Source organism: Colossoma macropomum, unplaced genomic scaffold (assembly GCF_904425465.1).
Source record: "Colossoma macropomum unplaced genomic scaffold, Colossoma_macropomum, whole genome shotgun sequence".
In the NCBI taxonomy this organism is placed as follows: domain Eukaryota; kingdom Metazoa; phylum Chordata; class Actinopteri; order Characiformes; family Serrasalmidae; genus Colossoma; species Colossoma macropomum.
In genome coordinates this window covers 25380069-25401019 of record NW_023494793.1, presented here as the reverse complement: position 1 = coordinate 25401019, position 20951 = coordinate 25380069, and the positions used below count along the sequence as shown (strand labels likewise).

Genomic DNA, 20951 nt, shown 5'->3' with positions numbered 1-20951 from the left:
TCTCTCTTGTTAATACACACTGTGCAATATATCATAACCTCCACTGTAATGAAGCTCTAACTGCGCACTTTGGACCATAAAGACTGCTGCCATTCCTAGTTATGTTTATACTCATTGTGTTGTGACTACCTTGTACCACTTAGTGCATACCTGTTCTCATGTAAACACAACAAATCTGTCTCATATGCTATGTAAATATGTTGATATACTTTTATTCCTATTATATACCTTTATATCTATTTTTTAAATTCTGCCTAATTTATGGCTATTTTTATGTCTACCTAATGTTTGTAAGTTTAGGTGAAATTTTATGCCTTGCTATTGTAACACTGCAATTTCCCATTGGGATCAATAAAGTTCTATCTATCTGTCTATCTATCTGTCTACCTACCTACCCACCCACCCACCCACCAACCTACCTACCCACCCACTTACCCACCTACCCACCCACCTACCTACCTACCTACCTACCTACCTACCTACCTACCTACCTACCTACCTACCTACCTACCTACCTACCTACCTACCTACCTACCTACCTACAGCCACACCATCCCTCTGTGGACAGCAGTGGACACCCTGGGCTTACGGTCATGGCACTTAACTTGCCACCAACATGGACACATGAGCCCAGCAAATGCAATCTGTGTCCCTCCGAAGGAATTTTGCAAACTTGCGTTTGAGCCAAAGGGGATAAAGTGCACAGTCCATCAGGCCATGGCAAGCTACTACCGTTCTAAGGACTGTTGTCATGCTTTAATTGTTGCATTGCATTCCAGTACTGTGCCTCAGTTGATAACTCACACCAAACAATCTTTCCATAATGGACTTTCAAAAAAGACTTCAGATGCTGGGTTAAGTTGAAACAGAAAAAAGGCTTCAATCTTTACTCAGGCTCAGCACAAAGCATACAGCCTGGGCATGGTTCCAGTATCCAATGCAAAACTTAGTGTACAGGGTTCCCATTTTTATACAGTTTTCTGCAGTGATGAGGTAATCACTCCTCCCTCTTTATCATTCTATAACCTGGTTTGCGAACCATTATTTCCAATTAGCTAATTGTGTCACATCCACAGTCACACACTGAGTTTTATCACAGAAACAGAGTGGGAGAATGATGGTTTATAAAAGCTTCATTTTTATGCTAGATTATTTTTTTAAAGTTTTTTTTTAAACAATATTTAGACTGCCTTGGGGTTCAGAAATGGCCTCCAGCTTTGCATAGACTTTCTGCCTTTGAAGCTCAGCCTGCCTGTATTTAAGCCATGTGCCCCCAAAATAGCCAGCTTTTGAAGATTTTTAAAATATAAAAATACAAACTACACTCTAAAACAAGCACTCATGTCTCTATTCAAAGTATTTTAGAACGAGACAAAAATGCGCCTGTTATAATGATATATTAGAAATTCTCTTTTTGTTAGTTGCACAGGTTTAAAACATGGTGTTTTCCACAAACTGAGCAAATTAACAAAGGGATGACCCCATCCTCATCACCAAAGAAAGACTAATGTATGTTTTTATGCTTTCTCTAGACTATGACTGCAGCAATATACAAATAACGAACCATAGCCAATCTCTTTTGGTGCAAACGACCCAACAAGTTAGCAAGACTATCAATGCAACCCTTGTATTTTGTCCCAAGGCAGGTTCAAACGCAAAAACACATCTTTGACACAGGAAAATAAAAGCATCTGATGTAATGTCTGCCTTGCTAGAAAAACCAGCATAGCAATCTCTACAACATTCAATCAAATGTGCAACCAAAAGCAGACAACCTAGTTACTGAATATGATAACAAATTGCTTATTGAAGGTCTGTCCGTTCAGCTGCCAGTTCATTTCCAGTCATACAAGACCCACATCTTTCTGTTTGAATGGTTATAGTATCTCTTGAAAAAGGGGAGGTCTGCCATTATCTGTCATCACATTTGCTTCTCTCTTTACTTGTCACCCTGTTATAGAGTATTTCTTACTGCTCACTCAATTTTTCCACTTCATTTTCCACACAAATGAAATTAGGTCCAGGCTTTAACTGTGTCTTTGTTTTCAATGTTTGTCATTTGTTTTAGTGAAGTGGAATCTGAATGACGAAGAGCAACATCGCCAGCTAAACATCGTGGAGAATATTGCCACAGGCTGTGTCTTCATCATTGTGGTAATCAATGTCTTCATTACAGCATTCGGGGTTCAACGGCCTAACCAGAATTCATGATGTGGGCATTCAAATATACAGGTAAACACCACCTAATGTTCCATTATGACCTGCATACAGCAAGTCAATTGATCCTTTTTGCAAAGTACATGAAAATACATGACACAATAGTAAATGTAATTGATGACCATGGTACACTACAAATATACAATGAGAAATCATTTTTGTAATTCTGATTTAAATTAACCCAGAAAGATAAAATATGTGTGTGTGTGTGTGTGTATGCTTAAGACAGCCACATGTGCTTCTTTGCAAGGGAAATGTTAGTGTTTTATTAAATACTGAATATTAGCTTTCCCACATTTCACTCTGTGACATGAGCAAAACCAAAAATGAGACGTGATCTTTGTACATATCACCTGATACGGGATTCTCTGAGAATCTATTCAAAACCACTGCCAAAATGATTATGTTGCATAAAATCAATTAAGTGGATCCATTTACACAATGCACATGTGCAATACACTCTCTACACATATTAAAATGAGGCAAATTTACTTTTGAGGAACAAAAACATGATGAATTTATCATATGTACGTGTGTACGAACATATGAAGTTCCTGATACATGCTGGCCTTCTCAGGACGTCAATATTTAAAGAGAACTACACCCACTATTTCCAGCTAACTCCACCCCTGGCTCAACTTTGAAAAATGCTCAAAAATGGGAGAGGCACATTGGGCCGTATCCGAGTCCTGATTTCTTAGATGTACTGAAATCCGAATAAAAAATAAAAAACAGACTTCCATTAGGCCATTAAGGTACCTTTTCTTTCTTTACAGGTGGACTTTTGGGCACTGTACAAATCTTTCACTTGTTGAGAACATTTGCAGTAGGGCAGTGGCCGAGGTGTGTTAAAAGTCAAAGCAGAAAAAAAGCTAACCCAACCACAGAAGTATAACAGGGAGACTGTTTCATACCAAACAGGTTGTTCACAGATGTGACCAGGTTGAGGTCGTACACTGTTTCACCTGTCATCCGGGGTTTGCTGCAGTGGCCCTAAATCCTTATGTTCTGCAAGCTGTTTATGACTCTTATCAGGAGCCATAGGGAGACTTAAGAATCCTCACCTAATCGGTTTGTCAGATTACCTAATTATATGATAAACGTTATCAGTATAAGGCTAGTTAAGTCTGAAAGGCTAAAAACTACATTATCTACAAATACAATAACTAAGAATTACCAGTATTAACCAACTAGAACACTAAATAACACGCTAAATATGATGAGATGACATCCAAAATGGTGCCGATGTTCTCCCTCGCACTAGGCCCGTATGGTTTCATATTTACGAGCGCAGCATGAGCAGAGCCATCTCCCTACATCTGGGCACAATTAGGGTGTCATCAGGAGGCAGTAACGTTGGTTGACTGATTTGCATACGGTGACATGTCATCGTACTTTGGTATGAAGACACGTCACCCGCACTTATAGCAGAGTTGAACCAGAGTGGTGCTGCAGAGCGGAAAGTGACCATGATAAAATAGTTATTTTTACAGTTTGGGAAGATGTTTTCACATTTAAAGCAAGGCTGGTGTAAATTATTATAGAACAATGCATTTCAGCTATTAATGAAAAAAAGGTCTTAGGGTGTAGTTACTCTTTAATCACATTTATGTGGTTGCAGCAGGTGTGATGTGTAATTTCCAATAGCGAGACTCTTAGAGCTAGGCAGTGACTACTAGGAGAGCAGGGGGGCAGTCACACTGCACTGTAGCCCACAGTGGAGGGGGGCCCACGGCGCATCCTCTTTAGCCTCCTATACACACCCCACCAAACTAGTTAGCTAGCTGCTTATGCTGTAACATTAGGCTGCTTACCTGTATCAAGGAAATATCAAATGAATCCAACACTAACCCATTGATTTTCAGACTCCAGCTAACCGAGTTCATTAACGATGGCACATTTGGCATTCACTTAGAAAAATAGCCCTAGTTCTGCTTCCTAGTGCACTTATCTTATAAGTGACTATGAACAGAACCCAACAGAACAGTCTGTGCATACACATTTACATTTGTAGTTTCCAGTCAGGGTGATTAAAAGTATCATTGAGCTTGAACTTCACATGTCCAGGTTTTTAAAATATCATATGTAGTGGAGCATCCAAAAGCTCTCCTGGAGGAATTTCATTATTTACAGTTACCATCCAACACCTATTTCGACTCTTCAAGCCTTCAAAGAATTTATACAGCTGTGCTGCTGATGGAATTGAACAAATCTATTCAATGGCTGGAGTGCAGCAAGAAGTCAGGAACTAAACCTGTGCTCTTCTAACTGTAATCATCTAACCTGCATGATAAGTAACTTCACTAACAAATAATATGTAGCAACAGGTAGTCTGACAAACATTAAATCCTAGTGGCTGAAGTACAGTATTTCCGCTATTGCTGCTGCTGCTTCAAAATATTCTGAAACTTCACAAAGTCGCAATTACAAAACTCTGCAGAGGGCTTTACATTTGAAATGACAGATACAGAAAGTGGAGACATGTGGTGACACCCAACCAGGTCTTCCTGTGCCTAGTGATATACGGGAGAAAGAAATAAGAAAGACAGAGAGAGGAGAGGAGAGAGAAAGGTGGATTACACTTGGTAACATTGTGTTAGATATGTTTTACAGTTTAGAAGAACATTTGCAATGTAATGTTATTCTCTATTGAACTCCATGGCCAATTATTATTATTTGTATTATTATTATTATTATATATTGTGAAATAATGGTCCAGCTAACCTAGAGAATGGGCATCCCATCGCTGCTGAAAAAACATTCTAGCAGAAACACTGGAGTGGCATGCCTTGAGAGCATCAACTTGTCTCTCTTGAGACATAACAAAAAAAAATAAACATGCAAATTGCGTTTATCCCACTCGTTGTAAATCAACGTGATTGGCTGATTCCTCTGTCACTTCATAATTTTGCTGATGGTTAATCTAACGCGCAAGGGTTGCTCTTCAGCTCTTGAAGTTCAAAACAATTGGAGAGCTTGAATAGCAGCCTTTGTTTGTTCACGTACTCCGGGTATTCAGAGGTTGAAATTGTTCAGTCGACATCAGCAAGAAGCACTGTTCCAAAATTGGACAAGATATTGTCATCATTTAGTGTATCTCTGGAAGTGAAAACATTGGGCTCTTCTTCCATTAAGCTGATTTTTCAGATTTCTCAACGTATTCAGGGCTCAAACATAGAAAAATCCTTCCATTGCGGCCACAAGCTGATGCAGAAGCTACAGTTTTATGACATCTCTAGAAAAGGCTAATAACTCAGCTATTTCAAACTGAATTAGACTAAAGTTTGTAGATAAAGGTTTAGTGTTTGTAATCAGTAGTGTCATGGAAACATCTGATAACAGATTACTATGTAACTGACACCTTGAATACCCGGCCTTGTTTGTTTAGTTACTCCAGGTATCCAGAGGTTGAGATTGTTCCATTAAAATCAGCAAAATTCGCTGTTTTTTAATCTGGAAATTTATTAGGTTTTCATTTTGTATTTTAAAGATTCATTCCTTGAGTATTATTTTGGTGTTTTTTTTTGCCTCAAATTTGTGAGAAAGCATTTGATCGATTGCAGTATTTGAAATTGTGTTTCTTTCTACTTTGCCAAAACTAAAGCAGACAATTATGTTTTGTTCTTTAAAAAGTCAAGTTAAAATGTATGGTTTCCAGTTTCTGTGCTGTGTAGTGAATTTAGTATCTGGGAGGTGTTCCTGAGGTAGAAATACCAGTGATCATCAGGTCCATCCTCACATAACCCATATCCATCTGGTTTGGTTCCTCCAGCTAACAATAATGAACCAAACATCAACACATAATCAGGACAGAGGAGAGCATCACTGCCTGTTGTCTGCCAACGCTTCAGGACATCTACAACAGCAGGGTCATGAAGTGTGCTGGCAAAATTACAGCTGACCCCTTCTCACCCTTGACATCACCACTTCCAGCCACTTCCCTCTGGTAGAAGATTCAGAGCCAATTAAACCAGCGTAATCAGACATGCTAACAGCTTTTTTCTCAGAGCCGCAGTGCTCATTAATCACAGTGGAAAACTGAAAGCAACAAAACTCCTCTGTACCATAATGCTGATTTGCACAACTGTACAAATGTTCATTTTTACAAGTGTTCATGTAATTATGAATATTCTGTAATATGCTGTATATAATAGTTGTACATCTTCTGCATATGTATAGATATTCATATCTGCATGTGTACAGATTTTCTGGCATACCTTCAGCTCCTCTTACAGTTCTTTGTTCTTTCTTATTCTTCATTCTGCGTTCCATTATTGTGTTTTTAAGTTAGATATTACATAATAGTCTGTGTACTTGTCTGGTCTGTTCAGTATGTTACATATATATGTGTGCACTTACCACAACTAACTCCTAATATGTGTAACATACTCGATGCAAGTGATTCTGATTATTGTCAGTAAAGTAGGCTACCAGATCAAATCAGTGTTTGTACACATAGAGGTTGGCGGTACATCTGGGTGGATAACTCGTATTCAGTCAGCAGGGGTGGAAATAGCTCATTGTGAAATGGACTAAACCAAATTATACTGGCAACAGTGGTTAAATTTCATGTTTGGGGTCATAATGCCAGATGTACCTCTGTCAACTGTTAACCAAGGTGCGAAATATGGTCCCCCCACATAGGGCTAAATTGGTAAATGATAAGGTCCTGGAACAGTAAGTGGTGATAGATACAGCAGATCCATCGGTTGGGTGGAGGTGACAGGAAAACAAAACAAAAGCAAAATGTGTTAATTAGGTGCACAGAACAAGTAGCTCATAGTAGTCTCATCTCAAACAACAATGGTAAAGTGCTCGATGTCATGGTGTGGAGCTAACAACCTGAAGCCAAAAAAATAGGAAATGACCATTGATTTCAGAAAGAATTCTGCATTATGTGATCTAGACTGTCAAAAATGTTCAGTGTCCAGTTATGTTTGCACTATATATATTTATATTTTGATACCTAGTTCACATTGAATGGCTGACATTAGCAGGCTAGCTAGCTGGGTATCAGTAATCATTACACTACCTTATATTTGAGTCACATTACCTAGTATGCTAACTAAATCATAGTGGACATTTTAAAGTCCCCTGAATGAAATTTTCAGCAATAAACACATGAAAAATCAAATAATTTCAATTACACTGAGTAGACTAGACATGCAAATAAATGGCACCAAGATTTGAGGAGAATCAGAAAGCGAAACACCACTTTTCTCAACGATTGCAGAGTTTCTTGGCTGATTCCATGTTTCAAACTCAATTCATTGACAGTTATAACCATGGAAACTGGGTGGGCAGGACCTGCTGCAGCACTGTGACTTTTCATTGGCTAAACTGGCTGTAGGCTTAACTTAAAGTGCATTCAACATGCACTTTGATCCAGGTACACACTTTAGAACAGAATAAAACAAGTATACACAGTCTCCTGATAAAAACAGTCACCCAGTTTTTCGAGATATAAGCAGAAACGCTGTTCTTTCTCTACTTTTACTCCTGGTGCATTCTGGCCAACCCTGGTAGGACTACACTAACTACACTGACTACAGAACACTTAACTAAGATATTTAGGTGTATACTAGAATTACACTGTGGTGACTACACAACACTGATGACACTTAACCGTATACTGAGATCACACTGTACTGAAGACATCAAGATGTATACTTAAATATTTTAGATATTAACAAATAGGCATTTGATTAAGGGAGATAATCTACACCACTCCCCCTTTCAAGACCAAATGAAAGTTTAATAATCCATGGTGGTCTTCATGAAATCCACAGAATTTGGGAACAATGACAGACACGCACCAGCACCCACACCAGACCCTCTAAGCTTTTCGTTACTCCCACCAGGGACCACAGTACTACACAATTAAGCCTAAAAATTCAAGCATAGGTGATTAAATCTCAAAATGCCAAACCAGAGAGAGAGAGAGAGAGAGAGAGAGAGAGAGAGAGAGAGAGAGAGAGGAGAGAGAGAGAGAGAGACAAGTGAGTTGTGGGTGAGAACACCCTCAGATCTCTCTAACACAGAACACAGGGCTGTGACTAAAATGCAGTCCTAATACCTTTCTTATCATCAGCCTCAGTAGAGTCAGTATTAATGAGTCGAGTCGCATTTAACAAACCGACATTAGTAGCGATGACAAGGCTGAACATTTTATTCATAGCTGTAGACATGAGTGCAATGTTTAGAGAGAGAGGATAAGGAAAAACAGCACAAAACTTGACCAGGCTGCAGTCTTGTTCCATGACTGCAGCATCTTACAACAGTTACCAGTCTTTTATCAGTTATTAGTGTTTTTTTGTATGATGGGCAGCAGGAGTAAACATGTTAAGGTTTTATTGTTAACTGTAGAAAGACGTTGTTTTTATGGTGTTCTCAAGGGAGTCGAGAGAAACTTCAGCCTACCTAACCTAACATCAACTGAAAGAAGCTGTCCAGAGCTTCTGAACAGTAGAAGCTGCCCATAGCTTTTAAACAGTTCCATTTAACCATTTAAAGACAGTTCTTTCTGCGGAATCAAACTCAAGGTTGTTCTTACCCACTAAACTTTATTTATGAAGATGACATTCAGAAGTTCAGGAGTTTAGTTGAGTAGTTTATCAGCTTAAGAGCACCATTCAAACTGCAACAAACATCTGAACTACAGCCTATGGAGCGTATCTGTGGGGATGGTAGGCCTTTTTGACCAATCAAAATAAAGAATTATCCCTCTAAAGGTGTAAGCTAGTAAGGCCAGGGGCGGTCTTTGCACTCGGCAATGGAAGGCAGCTGCCTAGAGCCCCCAGCAGCCAACGGCCCCATGAAAATACAAATTATACTATATAAATTATACTATATTTATAGTATATAAAAAGATATACTGTATGTGTTGACATTAAATAATCTATTCCAAAATATATACATTTAAAAAATAACCATAGTGATTATTTTCAGTAATTTGAATGCAGCCCCCGGGGACTAGCTATAATGAACTATTCCATGTAGTTACGTGATGCTACAATTTTGCTTGTTTAAAGCTTTTTTTCCTAAAACAAGCAAAATGAGAAGGAAATGATAAATAATCTATAATATTTCAGTATTTCTCAAAATGAGAAATATTACATGTAACTACTAGATTTAAGATAATTTCACTTGCCAAGATATCATTTTCTGCAGTGCAGACAGATGCGCCACTAATTTAAAATGTACATCCAGGGGGCCCCATTCTTCTCTTTTGCCTAGAGCCCAGAATCACTAAATCTGCCCCTGAGTAAGGCACTGATCAGCATGTGAGTACTTGGTTATTCAACATTAAAAATGAGTTCCTTACAGTACTGGGTTAACTGTAAATAAAGTGGTCAGGTATGATGGCCTCATTTCTATGCCACGATGTATCTATCAAAGCCCACAGGCGAGTAAATAATGGGAGTGACCTTGCTGAGTAACTGAAAACCTAAACACATTACAAGGTTTTAAATCAGGCAGTCTAAACCTACACTCTTTTAAAGAGCATACAAAGACTACATTTGTTCTTAGAACAAACTAGTGTCAAATATTTGGAATTAAAACTAACCTCAGTAAGTTACCTGCCCTCTAAAACATTATTTACAGAATGTACACAGATTTTGTTTGGTAAATAGCTGACAACAGTCTTTGCTCAACCTGGTTTGGCATAACAGAAATTACAGGATGTCTGTCCTGGGATGAGTAGGAGCTTCTTCTTCGTCTGTCTTCATTCCATCTTGGTTCCACTGTTTGAGCAGGACAGAAGTATCTGCCTAGCATGTTGGCCAAGTCCAAACGTCGTACAGCTGAGGACAGAACCAGTTACAATCTTTCCCTCTGAAAAAGACAGAATGTGTAATAAAAGGACATAAAGAGAGAAAGAGAGAAAGAATATAAATAAATGAACGAATAAATTGATCAATGAATGAATCAATCAACTGATTAATTAATTAATTTTAAACACCATAGGCCTTACCCCTATGGTAGTGAAGTAAAGCCAGCCCCAAAGCTATGCTGAAACAACAGAGGAAGAAAAGAGGACCTGGGAAAATGAGAGAAAAAGACAGAAAATGAGGTGTGGAAACAGGAAGAAGAAAAAGAGGATAAAAGAGGACAAACTGAAAGGCTAAACACTCTCAAAGAAATGTCAAAAAAGCGAAAGGCTACCTGAAGATCACACATTGGAATGCATGCAGTCTGATTAGCAGCACAGTCACAGCTACCTTACTACAGATGTAGGCAAAAGTTTAAATACCCCCTGTCACATTACACGTTTTGTTGATTTTCTGAGTAAAAATAAATGAACAGATTCTCCACAGGGAACAAACTTAAATATGGCATTTTTCTGCAAATTTTAGTGCAGAATTTAAGTTGCTGTGCACAATTTCTGATGCTGTGTGAATGAATGCAGTATCTATGACAATATCACAATATGTACACTGTAAAAAGTGGACTTAAAAAAAATTACTTCATGTAGTAACAAGCAATTGAACCAGTTTTATTCCACCTCAAAAAACTACACTGATTGAAAGAATCATTCATGCAAAGTATTTATTTAGGTTGAATAAAACTAGTTAATTTACATGTTACCACATGAAGTAATTTTTTTATGTAAATCCAACAAGCCACTTTCTACAGTGTATTCACAGAATTTTTAAAAAGGTTAAGACTTTAGAATGGAGATATTTAAAAAAAAGCAGAACATAGAGATAATGTTATGTATAATGTATTAATCAGAACTGAGACTAGATCTGGTAAAAGAAACATACGTAGAGGGAAAAAACTGACGAAGGTCTTTCATTTTGTGTACAAAAATATATGTGGAAACATCAAATTTGACCATAACATTTAAGACAGCACTCTTCTATGCTCTCTTGTGATTGTGTAATGATAGCAACATTTTTTTCTGTTTGTGTTTATTTATTCATTTACTTATTTATTTATTTTCCTTCCCACACGGCAATCATTTCCCTAAATCTATATAGCTGATTAATGCAAGAGGAAAGAACAGAGGAACAAAGACAGCTTTGGTTTGATATGGTTCTCATGTTAAAGAACAAAAATACAGTGGCAAGAAAAAAGTACTTAAACCCTTTGCAAATTACCTGCATTTATGTAGAAAGTCATTTTAAAATATAAAATATTCAAAGTCTGTTTAACCTAATAACACAAAAAACTATGCAATGTTTGGGTCCATTTTAAATACATCATTCAAACATTCACCGTATATGTTGGAAAAAGTATGAGAACCCCTAGGACAAAGACATAGTCAGGAATTAGCAAACCTAGATCAAACAATGAAATGAGATTGAAAATGTGGGCAACGTCCTTGTAGGAAGGTTTGTTCACCCTGGGGCCATCTTGGCAACGCCACCAGGTAGTTGTTTCCAGTCAGACCAGGCTCCTATCTCTTTGAATGGGAAAAGACCTAAAAACATAAACCTCAAGGCTAGTGTTTGTAGTATTGTAGTTCTCTCAGGTTGTTCTGGCTACTGCGTTTGCACAGATCTCCACAGCTGAGGGGGACTTTTTCCATTTGTGACATAACCAGCAAGCTGATTGGCTGTTTGTACTGAGGGGCGTTTCCTCCGTAAACAGATGCCATGTTGAGCGTGACGAGCTTTCCCAATCATTTTACAAACCAGTGCCCTGTCTCCTCCTTTATAACGTCTCTGGTGTGGGTTTCAGTTACTTTGACTTATAAAAACTCCTCAAACATTTTGAGTTTGCTATTCACAAGAAGCCTCTGCTGATGTGAACTATGCCTCACAAAAAAAGAAATCTCAGAAAACCTGTGATTATGCATTATTTGATTTGCATAATGCTGGAAACGGTTACAAAGTAATCTCAAAGAGTTTAGGTATTTATTAGTCTACAGTATCTTTGTTCATGAGTCCATACGAAAAACATTTAACAGGCATGGTGTGCATAAAAAGACACCGCAGTGGAAGCCGCTGCACACCTGAAGTTAGCCAGTGAGTACCTTGATATTCCAAAATGCTACTGGGAAAACGTTTTGTGGACTGATGAAACTAAGGCTTAACTGTTCAAGAAGAATACAAAGCAATATTTATGATGTACAAAGAGCACTAAATACCAACATGAAAACAACATCCTAACGATGAAATATGGTGGAGAGAGCATCTTGATTTGGGGCTGCTTTGCTGCCAATTGCCATCATCATCAAGATTATTCAAGTATCCTACAGGATCATGTCGGTGTGGCTGTCTACCAGCTGAAGCTCAGTAGAAGCTGAGTGATGCAGCAAGACAACCCCAAACATCAAATACTAATTATAAGAATTTCTAAGTAAATCTACTGCAGAATGGATTAAAAAAACAAAACTGGCAGTCTGGAATGGCCCAGTCACAGCCCAGACCTTAACCCAATAGAGATGCTGTGGAATGACCTCACAAGAGCTGGTTACATCAGACATCCAAAAAACATGGGTGAGTTAAACCAGCTTTTTAAGGGATGTTTGATACGCAGCTAATGGAAGCGCTTGCTTGAGGTAACTGCTGCCAAAGGAGGTTTAACCAGTTATTAAATCTAAGGGTTCACATACTTTTTCCATCAGCACTGTGAATGTTTAATGGGTGTGGATAATAAACACATAAACAATTATAATTGCATGTTTTCAGTTTTAGCAAATTGTGTTTGTCTAGATGTGTAATGGATCACATTTTATAACCGATTACTGCAGAAAACTAGGAAATTCAAAAGGATTCACTTACTTTTTCTTAGCACTGTAATAAAATTCAAAAAAGACAACAGACTTGCTAAAAAATATGTCCTGATTTACAATTTTATCTGTTAAGGCATTTACTTTTTTAAATTTTATATACATAAATATGTATTATTTAGAACAAGACAAGCTACATACTGAATGTTTTACTGTCTGAAAGTGCACATTTCATTGTTGTCTGGCATGCTAGTTGCAGACTCTACTGATTATGGCTAAAAGCACAAAACGTTACAAACAGCAGCAGCTGTTTTATCACATTTATCCATGACCTCCTTTGCTGACATGCAAATGTATTTGTGTAAACTGCCACCGAAGGTGGAAAAGTGACTCATTTGTCCCTTCCTGGTGCAACTTCAGGTATTTGAGTGAGCAAGTAAGTGAGTGAGTGTGGGTTTACCCCTGTCGTTAAGGACACAGCGCTCCTTGTGGAAAGGTTTAGGGTTAGTTCCACTTAGTTCTGGGGCCTCTGTGGACAAACAGTATTAGCTGGCGTTAGTCAGCATCGTAAAGGTAAGTTCAAAAAAAGTGCACATCCACTGTAAGTTGCTTAAGGCTGTGTATGAAATAGCTTTGCCCTGCCTCCTGTCAACAAACTCCTATAGCGAGACCATATGACTGCAATACTGTACAGCTGGGACTCCCTGTATTCCACAGCTATTCATTCTGGCGAATTACCAAGTCTGACATTAGCCATATGTTGCTGTGAGATAAATTTACTCAGTTTATAATACTGTATAACATAAACGTTATGTCCAAAAGTAACAAGACACTTCTTCTAATTAGTGAATTTTGCTACTTTAAAGTAATAGTTTGGAAAAAAAATTCCATTATTTTCCACCTACCCCAAATGCAGCTGATCAGCCAAGACATGTTTTGTGTCCAAATTTTGCTTCTTTAGTTTAGAACTGGAGCTTCTAGGCAAACTGTGCTAACAAACACTGGAACTCAAGAGTCACCCAAACCGTTTCCACAAGTAAATGCCAATTTATTTATACATTTGCTTCAAATTACATCAATAAGCTATGGATATAAAAATAACAATTATAGGGATTACATATTAAAAAAAACAAGCAAGATGGCATGGACAGACCGTATTTATGCATTAAGCTAAAGCTGGAACTACATTATCATCCGCATAACGTCTCACTTTCTTGTACTATTCCGCCTTCAAACTCTGGGAGCTAATTTTGGGCACCCAACATGTCTTGACTGATACAGTGGAAAATCATGTAAAACTGATTTTTTTGACAAACTATTCCTTTAAGGTGCACCCATTGTTGATAAAGCCTTCAACTATGCACAACAATGTGAAATATATAAATAAATGAAAAAAACATACATCAAAGCTCATAACTGTGGTTAGCAAAGCACAAGTTCATGTCAAATGTGCCTGCATTTTAAGTATATATTTATGTTTGTGTGAGCTTACTTATGTGGATACGAATATGTGCATGTGGTTGTTCTTACCTCTGCGATACACACGAGTAGGCAGGCTAAGGTAGAGGTCTTCATTATGAAGGTGAAGTGCTCGATAAAACTCATGACATGCCTCCTCCCCCTTCCCCTGCAGATGGCTCAGCAACTCAGCCAAACGTGTGGCTGCAGGCACACTCAAGTTACGGAACTATAAGACAGAAGAACAGCACCTGTTTGAACTGTGAGCCACTCCTTGTCTAGACATTTATAAAAGGTGTCTAGAAGGGTTGCACAACTGTGATACTGGCCTTAGCAATCATGATATTGCAAAAGGCTGCAGTATGCAAATGAGCCGTCTGGACTAATCACTATTACATATAAATGTTTTCTGTTTGTGTTTTGATGAAGTATTCACGTAATCCCGCAAAAGTAAACTATTCTGGTTAAAACAATGCAGGGATATTTATAATCATGTCTCATCATTGATCCTCCAATGTGTTTTTACAGTGTTTTAAAGTGTATAGTATCGCAATAGGTTTTGTGCAATAATGTAAGTGTACCTGAGATTCATATAAGGGACGTCCAAGACTATTCAGCAAAATGCTGATTTTATATAACGTAAAGGTTTTGCTAGCATTTGTAAGCATGTACGCTATATAATACGTTGCTACTCAGAAATGTGTTGAGAAGGACACACTGTTAAGGATGTGACCGAAAAGGTGAAGATAGCGATGCTTTTATCGCTAAATAGGCTAGATTGATGCTAATGTTAAGTAAAAAAAAAAGTATATTTCCCTGACAAACTAACGTGCTGGCACAAGAGGAAGAAAACATCCGTAGAAGGTGACGAGTCTTCACCGGCATCCAGTGTTACCGGTTAACTGTAATTTTAGCTCATTAGCTTTTTCTAGCATGGCATAGACCAGATTCATGAACACACGGAATACACATCCTACTTCATGCCATTTGTAAATGCCACCTGTAGTACTGTCCAGTACTGTACATTTACAGTATTTTACTGGGAACTACTCAGTCAGGACCTTCATGTAAAATATACATATCTTTTTTAGTGTAATTACAAATACTAGTATTCACTAATATTGTGTCTAGCTAAAAAAAAAAGCATGTGGAGTGGTGGAAGTAGGGAGCAGTGCTAGCTCATGCAGTACATATATCTAAATGCTTACATCCCTCAGCCAGTCAAAGAAATCTAGAAGTGCATATTTAAGGTTACTTGGCACAAGTGTGAGGCTACTTACTGTCCATTACAATACAATTAATTGTGCTTTCATTGGAAGAAAAGAGCGGCAAAATTATGCCTTGTTCCATTGTACTCAGAACTCAGGAATATATTACCAGAAATGTGCAAAGGAACAGTCATACTTCTCAAGTCTCAATCATGGGCTGTGAGACTCGCAGATTTGAAATTCTCATGAAGAATTACGAAAAATTTCCAGCTTAAAACAAACATCACAAGTGTATTAGTTAATATATGCTTAGCATGGAGTTGGCCACTGTATGCTGAGCAACATGAAGGACATGAGGGGCTGTCCCAATATCAGGTTCCTCTCAGGTTTTTCATATTTGGCAGATTAACCTGAAAGTAGTGTTTACTGCAAATAACATAACAAGTAAAAACAGTTCTCAACCCATCAGACTGTAGCTTTGATTGTAAGACAGAGATTAACAATACAATGCATTTTCTACCATTTTCTCACTTTTTCCCACAGATCAGGGAACAGGAGTCAGGATCAGGAGTACTGACTCAAAACTACTGACTTCTGAGTACAAGTGAATGTAAAATTGTCATCCAGCAGTGTCCAGCTCCAAAAGACTGGTCACACTTCTTGGACTGGTAGTCTAGGAAGTGCCTACACTTCACAGCAGGAGAAAAACTAGCAAGAGACAATTGTTTGGGAAGGTGCACTGCTGGTGACATTTGCTTAGGTAACAGGCAGCTTTTCCATGTGACAACTGAGAAGATGAGGTTCTGTAGCTGAACTGACATCTTTTGACAACTGCCAAATCATAAGCATAACAACAGGTCCTCTAAATTCAGTAAAAAACAAAAAAATCAAGCCACCGATCAAGTGTCTAGGCATTCACAGGGCTTAATTGGCAACCCTAGACAAGAGACTAGTTTCAATTCTTGCAAATAAGCCTAAGCCAACTATAAAAAATGAAGAAGTGCTTTACAGATTGGTAATAAGTGGGTAACAATACGGTAATATTAGGGCAAACAGTTGTACTAAACTAAAAATGACATGCTCATTTTCTAGTTGTTAATAAATTATTAAAAATTAAAAGTTAGTATTGTAAAGGAAACCAGTTGGTAATAAAAATGAAAAATAATGTCAAATTCAAACAATTTTCAGCTAATCACTTTACCACATTTATAGGAATAAGGTGTTCAGCATAATGTCTGCTTTATCAATATACCACCCCAATTCTTTTAAATCATTAAAGTTTTTATAATATTCCGATTATATAATTCAGTAAGAGAATGTGGTATTAGAGCTGTAAAATACACTTTTTAATACTTTATTTCTTATAAATGGTCAGGGACAGTTTGATGTACAAGACACAGTTACAGGCTGTAATTATAGTGAAACTAAATGTTATTAAGGCTGTAAAATGCTTTAAATATTTAAAAAACTCAACTTCTTTTCATCTTGTTTCTAATTTACTACATTTCACATCAGGTGATGATGTCAGTTCTTTAGAATAAAGTGGCTAACTGCACTAAAACTGTGACTGCACTTATATTATGAACACTGCCTTATTATAATCACTCATGGTTGTTGTATTACATATACATGTAGGCCCACCTGCAGACAGGTGTAGTAACTCAGGAACAGATTAGGTAAATGTACTGAGATTACACAGAATCAGGACTGGAAAATGCAACATTACATGCTCCTTTTGTGTGGCCTGTTAACAATATACTGTTACTCTAACAGAAATTATTACAATCTTTCCTCATCTGACCTTAACTTTTAGTAACAACTACAAAACTAGCATGCAATTTTTAGGTTAGCGCAAATTGTTACCATTAATTTATTATTAAGTTATTACCAACTTATTACCTATTCTAATTACTAACTTATTTTTCCGTAACACGTCCTGTTAATTTACCACATCTTGACCGATTTATTTTCGATCTGTAATGTAAAGCGCTACCACAATTTATATTGATTGTATTGTATTAAACAGGTAAGCAATTTAAAAGGACCACTTTTTCTTCTCTCTTGGTGAACAAAAATCTGCTGGACCTTCTTAACACAAAGACACCACTAACAGCTATTTCATCAACAATTGCACACACAAATCAGTCACATCAGTCACTGTCAGGTCTTTAGATCATTCATAAAATGGAGCATGGAGAGCAGACAGGGTGTTCAAAAGTGCACCTGAAAATAAAACTGCCATTCTTCGTAAGTTCAGGTAAAAAACTTTTTTGAAGTCTGCCAAGATATATAACTACAAAAGTTACAGGGTGGATTTTTACTGGGAAATTACTTACTTTCTGTGCTTCCCTGTCTGTCAGTATCTGAGGGTAAATCCGGTTCAGCTGGAGGACAAGTTTGTCCAGGAGCTCAGTGCCCACGCGCTGCTCAGCGCAGAGGAACTGTGAATCTTGCTGCAGCTGTTCCTGGTACCTGTCTAAGAAGGGGGGATGAGGGTATTTTGACAATACATCACATCTTGAGGGGTAATTTTTGTACATATCAAGAATCATGAAAGGAGAAGACAGTTTCACTAAAGACCTCAAATACAAATAGTCCAGGTGAAAATTATGACTGTTTACAGTTTAGCAAAATACATTATCTTTGGGTTTGTAGAAAGTCGAAATGGAAAAAGCACATATTAAACCACGTTCTTATCCAGGAACAGAGCTCTCAAAGGTAAACAGGTAAAAGTATCGTTATTTGAAAATCTATATTTACGACATAAGTAAAACTGACCTTCCATGAAACATCATCTGTTCTAGTTCACCTGAGGCTCAAATGACTTTTGGTGTAAATTTGCATTCAGAATTCTGAAGTTTTTTTGTTATTGTTTTTGTTTTTAGGAAGCGTTTGTTCTGCGTCTGCAATGTAATTTATCTGCAGGGACAGTTGATATGGTGGTTGATGGTTGCTTGCTGCTGTGGAAAATTTATATTTAGGTGATTTTACAATATATGGCCAAAGGTATGTGGACCTATACATCACACCCCATGAGCTTGTTAGACATCCCATTTCAAAACCATTAGGAAAACCATGGAGTTTTTTTGCGGCTGTAGCAGCCTCCACTGGGAAGGCTTTCCACAAGACTCTGGAGTGTCTGGGTAAATTTTAGCTCATTTAATTTGTGAGGTCGGACACTGCTGTTAGACGAGAGGACCTTGCTCACAATCGATGGTCCAATTCATCCAAAAGGTGTTCAGTGGGGTTGAGGGCAGGACTCTGTGCAGACCACTGGAGTTCCTTCACACCAAACTCATCAAACTATGCTTTGTGCACAGGGGCTCAGCCATGCTGGAACAGGAAAGGCCACATATAACTGTCTAAAGACGCATATAACTGTCTAAAATGTCTTTGTATGCTGGAGCATTAACATCACCCTTTACTGGTACTAAGTGAACAAGCCCAAACCCTGAAAAACAACCCCAGGCAGTTAACTCCATTATGCCTCCTCCACCAAACTTTACTGTTAGCATGTACAATCTGGTAGGTAGTGTTCTTCTGGCATCTGCCAAATCCAGTTTCATCCATCAGACTGCCACATACTGAAGTGTCACTCTAAAAAACGTTTGCACTGCTCCAGAGTCCAGTAGCGAAATGCTATACACCACTCCTGCCGACGCATGGCATTGTGCATTTTGATCTTAGGCTTGTGTGCAGCTGCTTGGACATGGAAACCCATTTCCTGAGGCTCCCGGCATGCAGCTCTTTTGCTGATGTTGCTTCTAGAGGCAGTTTGCAACTCTGGAATGAGTGATGCAACACAGGACATGCAATGTTTATGTGCTACATGCTTGTGGCAAAGGTGTCATCTATGACAGTGTCATGTTTAAAGTCAGTGAGCACTTCAGGATGACCCATTCTATGACCAATGTTTGCCTATGGAGTTTGCATGACTATGTGCTTGATTTTATCCCCCTGTTAGCAACAGGCGTGGCTAAAACTCCTAAACTCAATAGTAAGGAAGGTTCTCCACATACTTTTGGCCATACAATGTACGGTAAAACATTCACGCTTTTAATTGCCAACCAAGACTTTAGAGTATAATTTAATAACGAAAAACACGTTGGACAAGAAGGAACCAAGAACAAGGGTATTTCAACAGGTTTGAATAGATTCTCCAAATGTGGATTAGGCTTGCTTTCAAATCATAATCCTTTACAGTGTTTCGCTGGGTTAGGCTAACTGCTAAATGTCTACTGTCTCACTACTTTGGCACGAATCTCTACTTCGTGAGGACAGAGTTAATGCAAAGAGGTTTAGCGTCCAAGTTTAGAAATCTTATAACAGCCCGGCTGCAGAGAGAAACCCTCAAAAATGGCATAACCAGTAACAAGAGCTTTAAGGGAAAGGCTACAGTCAGCTACTGTAGAAGAGTTCGGGCAGATTGTGATACAGTAACAGCGAAAGCGCGTTCTATGTCGAAGATTCAGCGCTGAAACACTTTCGTGTAAATGTGTGTATAAAACTGCTTCTAATGCCAGCCACGCTACTAAACTTCGGGGAGTGTTCAAGTAAAGCAGGCTGTTCGTCTGAGCTGCTTCCCGCGATATACAAACAGAACGCGAGCGGAATTTCTTGCGGCTCATGTTTTGGAAATCTGCGAATCTGTGCTTGTCGACGGCAGCCCACACTTTCACTGAGTTGACCGAAGGTCGGCCGACCGTCAGCAACAAGTCAAAGCGCTAAAATTGACAAACAGCGCTAAATCCTACGGTCTAAACTAAGCCACTCGCCGAAACTCACAATAAGTGGTTTAACAATGGATTTACTGACCTGCCATTGTGCAACTGTGGGTGAATTTCTCGGACTGCCGATTCGCCACTCGTTCAACTCTGAGATGAAGGAGCACCATGACGGAATCAGCCGGAATGTGCCGAGCTCGGACGAGTCAGGCTGTTCCAAAATACACTGGAGTAACGGTGTTAAATCGCATGCTAATTCATTAATAAATGTTCTTCTAAACCTCTTATACTGTGTAACTGTGTGTTTTATTTACGCATTGCTAAATTGGGTGTCAGGGATGTTTAATCGGCTTGTCTAATATTTAGCCACAAAACACTGAAGTTCGGATTTACTTGCTCACACTGTCCACTGAGGGTCGCTGTTCACAGCGATATTTTTTAGGATGAAACACAACACACTCCAGCTTAGACCACTCATGTTCAAATAAACTTTACTCAGAAAAAAATAACACAGAAGTCAATCCAGCTGAAAGTCCACCAAAGGAAATGCCTACATATCATATGTTGAAAACTTTTGTCAGGTTTTCAAGGTTTACATTCCCAGAGCAAAAACAGTTTAATGAAACTGCTCACTACTCATCTACGTGCATACAGATATGTGTT

At 38.3% G+C, this 20951-nt stretch overlaps 2 protein-coding genes across 3 annotated transcripts in view; one reads left to right on the top strand and one right to left on the bottom strand.

Moving 5' to 3' along the window:
- LOC118813548 (ninjurin-1-like) overlaps positions 1-2211 on the top strand; it is a 27874-nt gene extending 25663 nt beyond the window's left edge. Inside the window, exon 2 of the mRNA XM_036578939.1 lies at positions 2069-2211. Within this exon, the coding sequence (XP_036434832.1) occupies positions 2069-2211 (143 nt within the window). The remainder of the gene's footprint in view (positions 1-2068) is intronic.
- Positions 2212-8308: 6097 nt separating this feature from the next.
- LOC118813547 (caspase recruitment domain-containing protein 19-like) lies at positions 8309-20478 on the bottom strand. Of its 2 annotated transcripts, XM_036578937.1 has the most exons (6): positions 20380-20478; positions 17901-18040; positions 14429-14585; positions 13359-13427; positions 10193-10258; positions 8311-10053 (listed from the first exon to the last, which is right to left on the bottom strand). In XM_036578937.1, the coding sequence occupies exons 1-6, from the start codon at positions 20456-20458 to the stop codon at positions 9944-9946; spliced, it is 621 nt and encodes a 206-aa protein (XP_036434830.1). In that variant the 5' UTR covers positions 20459-20478; the 3' UTR covers positions 8311-9943. The 2 variants fall into 2 exon arrangements, with proteins under 2 accessions (XP_036434831.1, XP_036434830.1); XM_036578938.1 differs by lacking the exon at positions 13359-13427 and having other exon boundaries at positions 8309-10053.
- Positions 20479-20951: the final 473 nt, after the last annotated feature.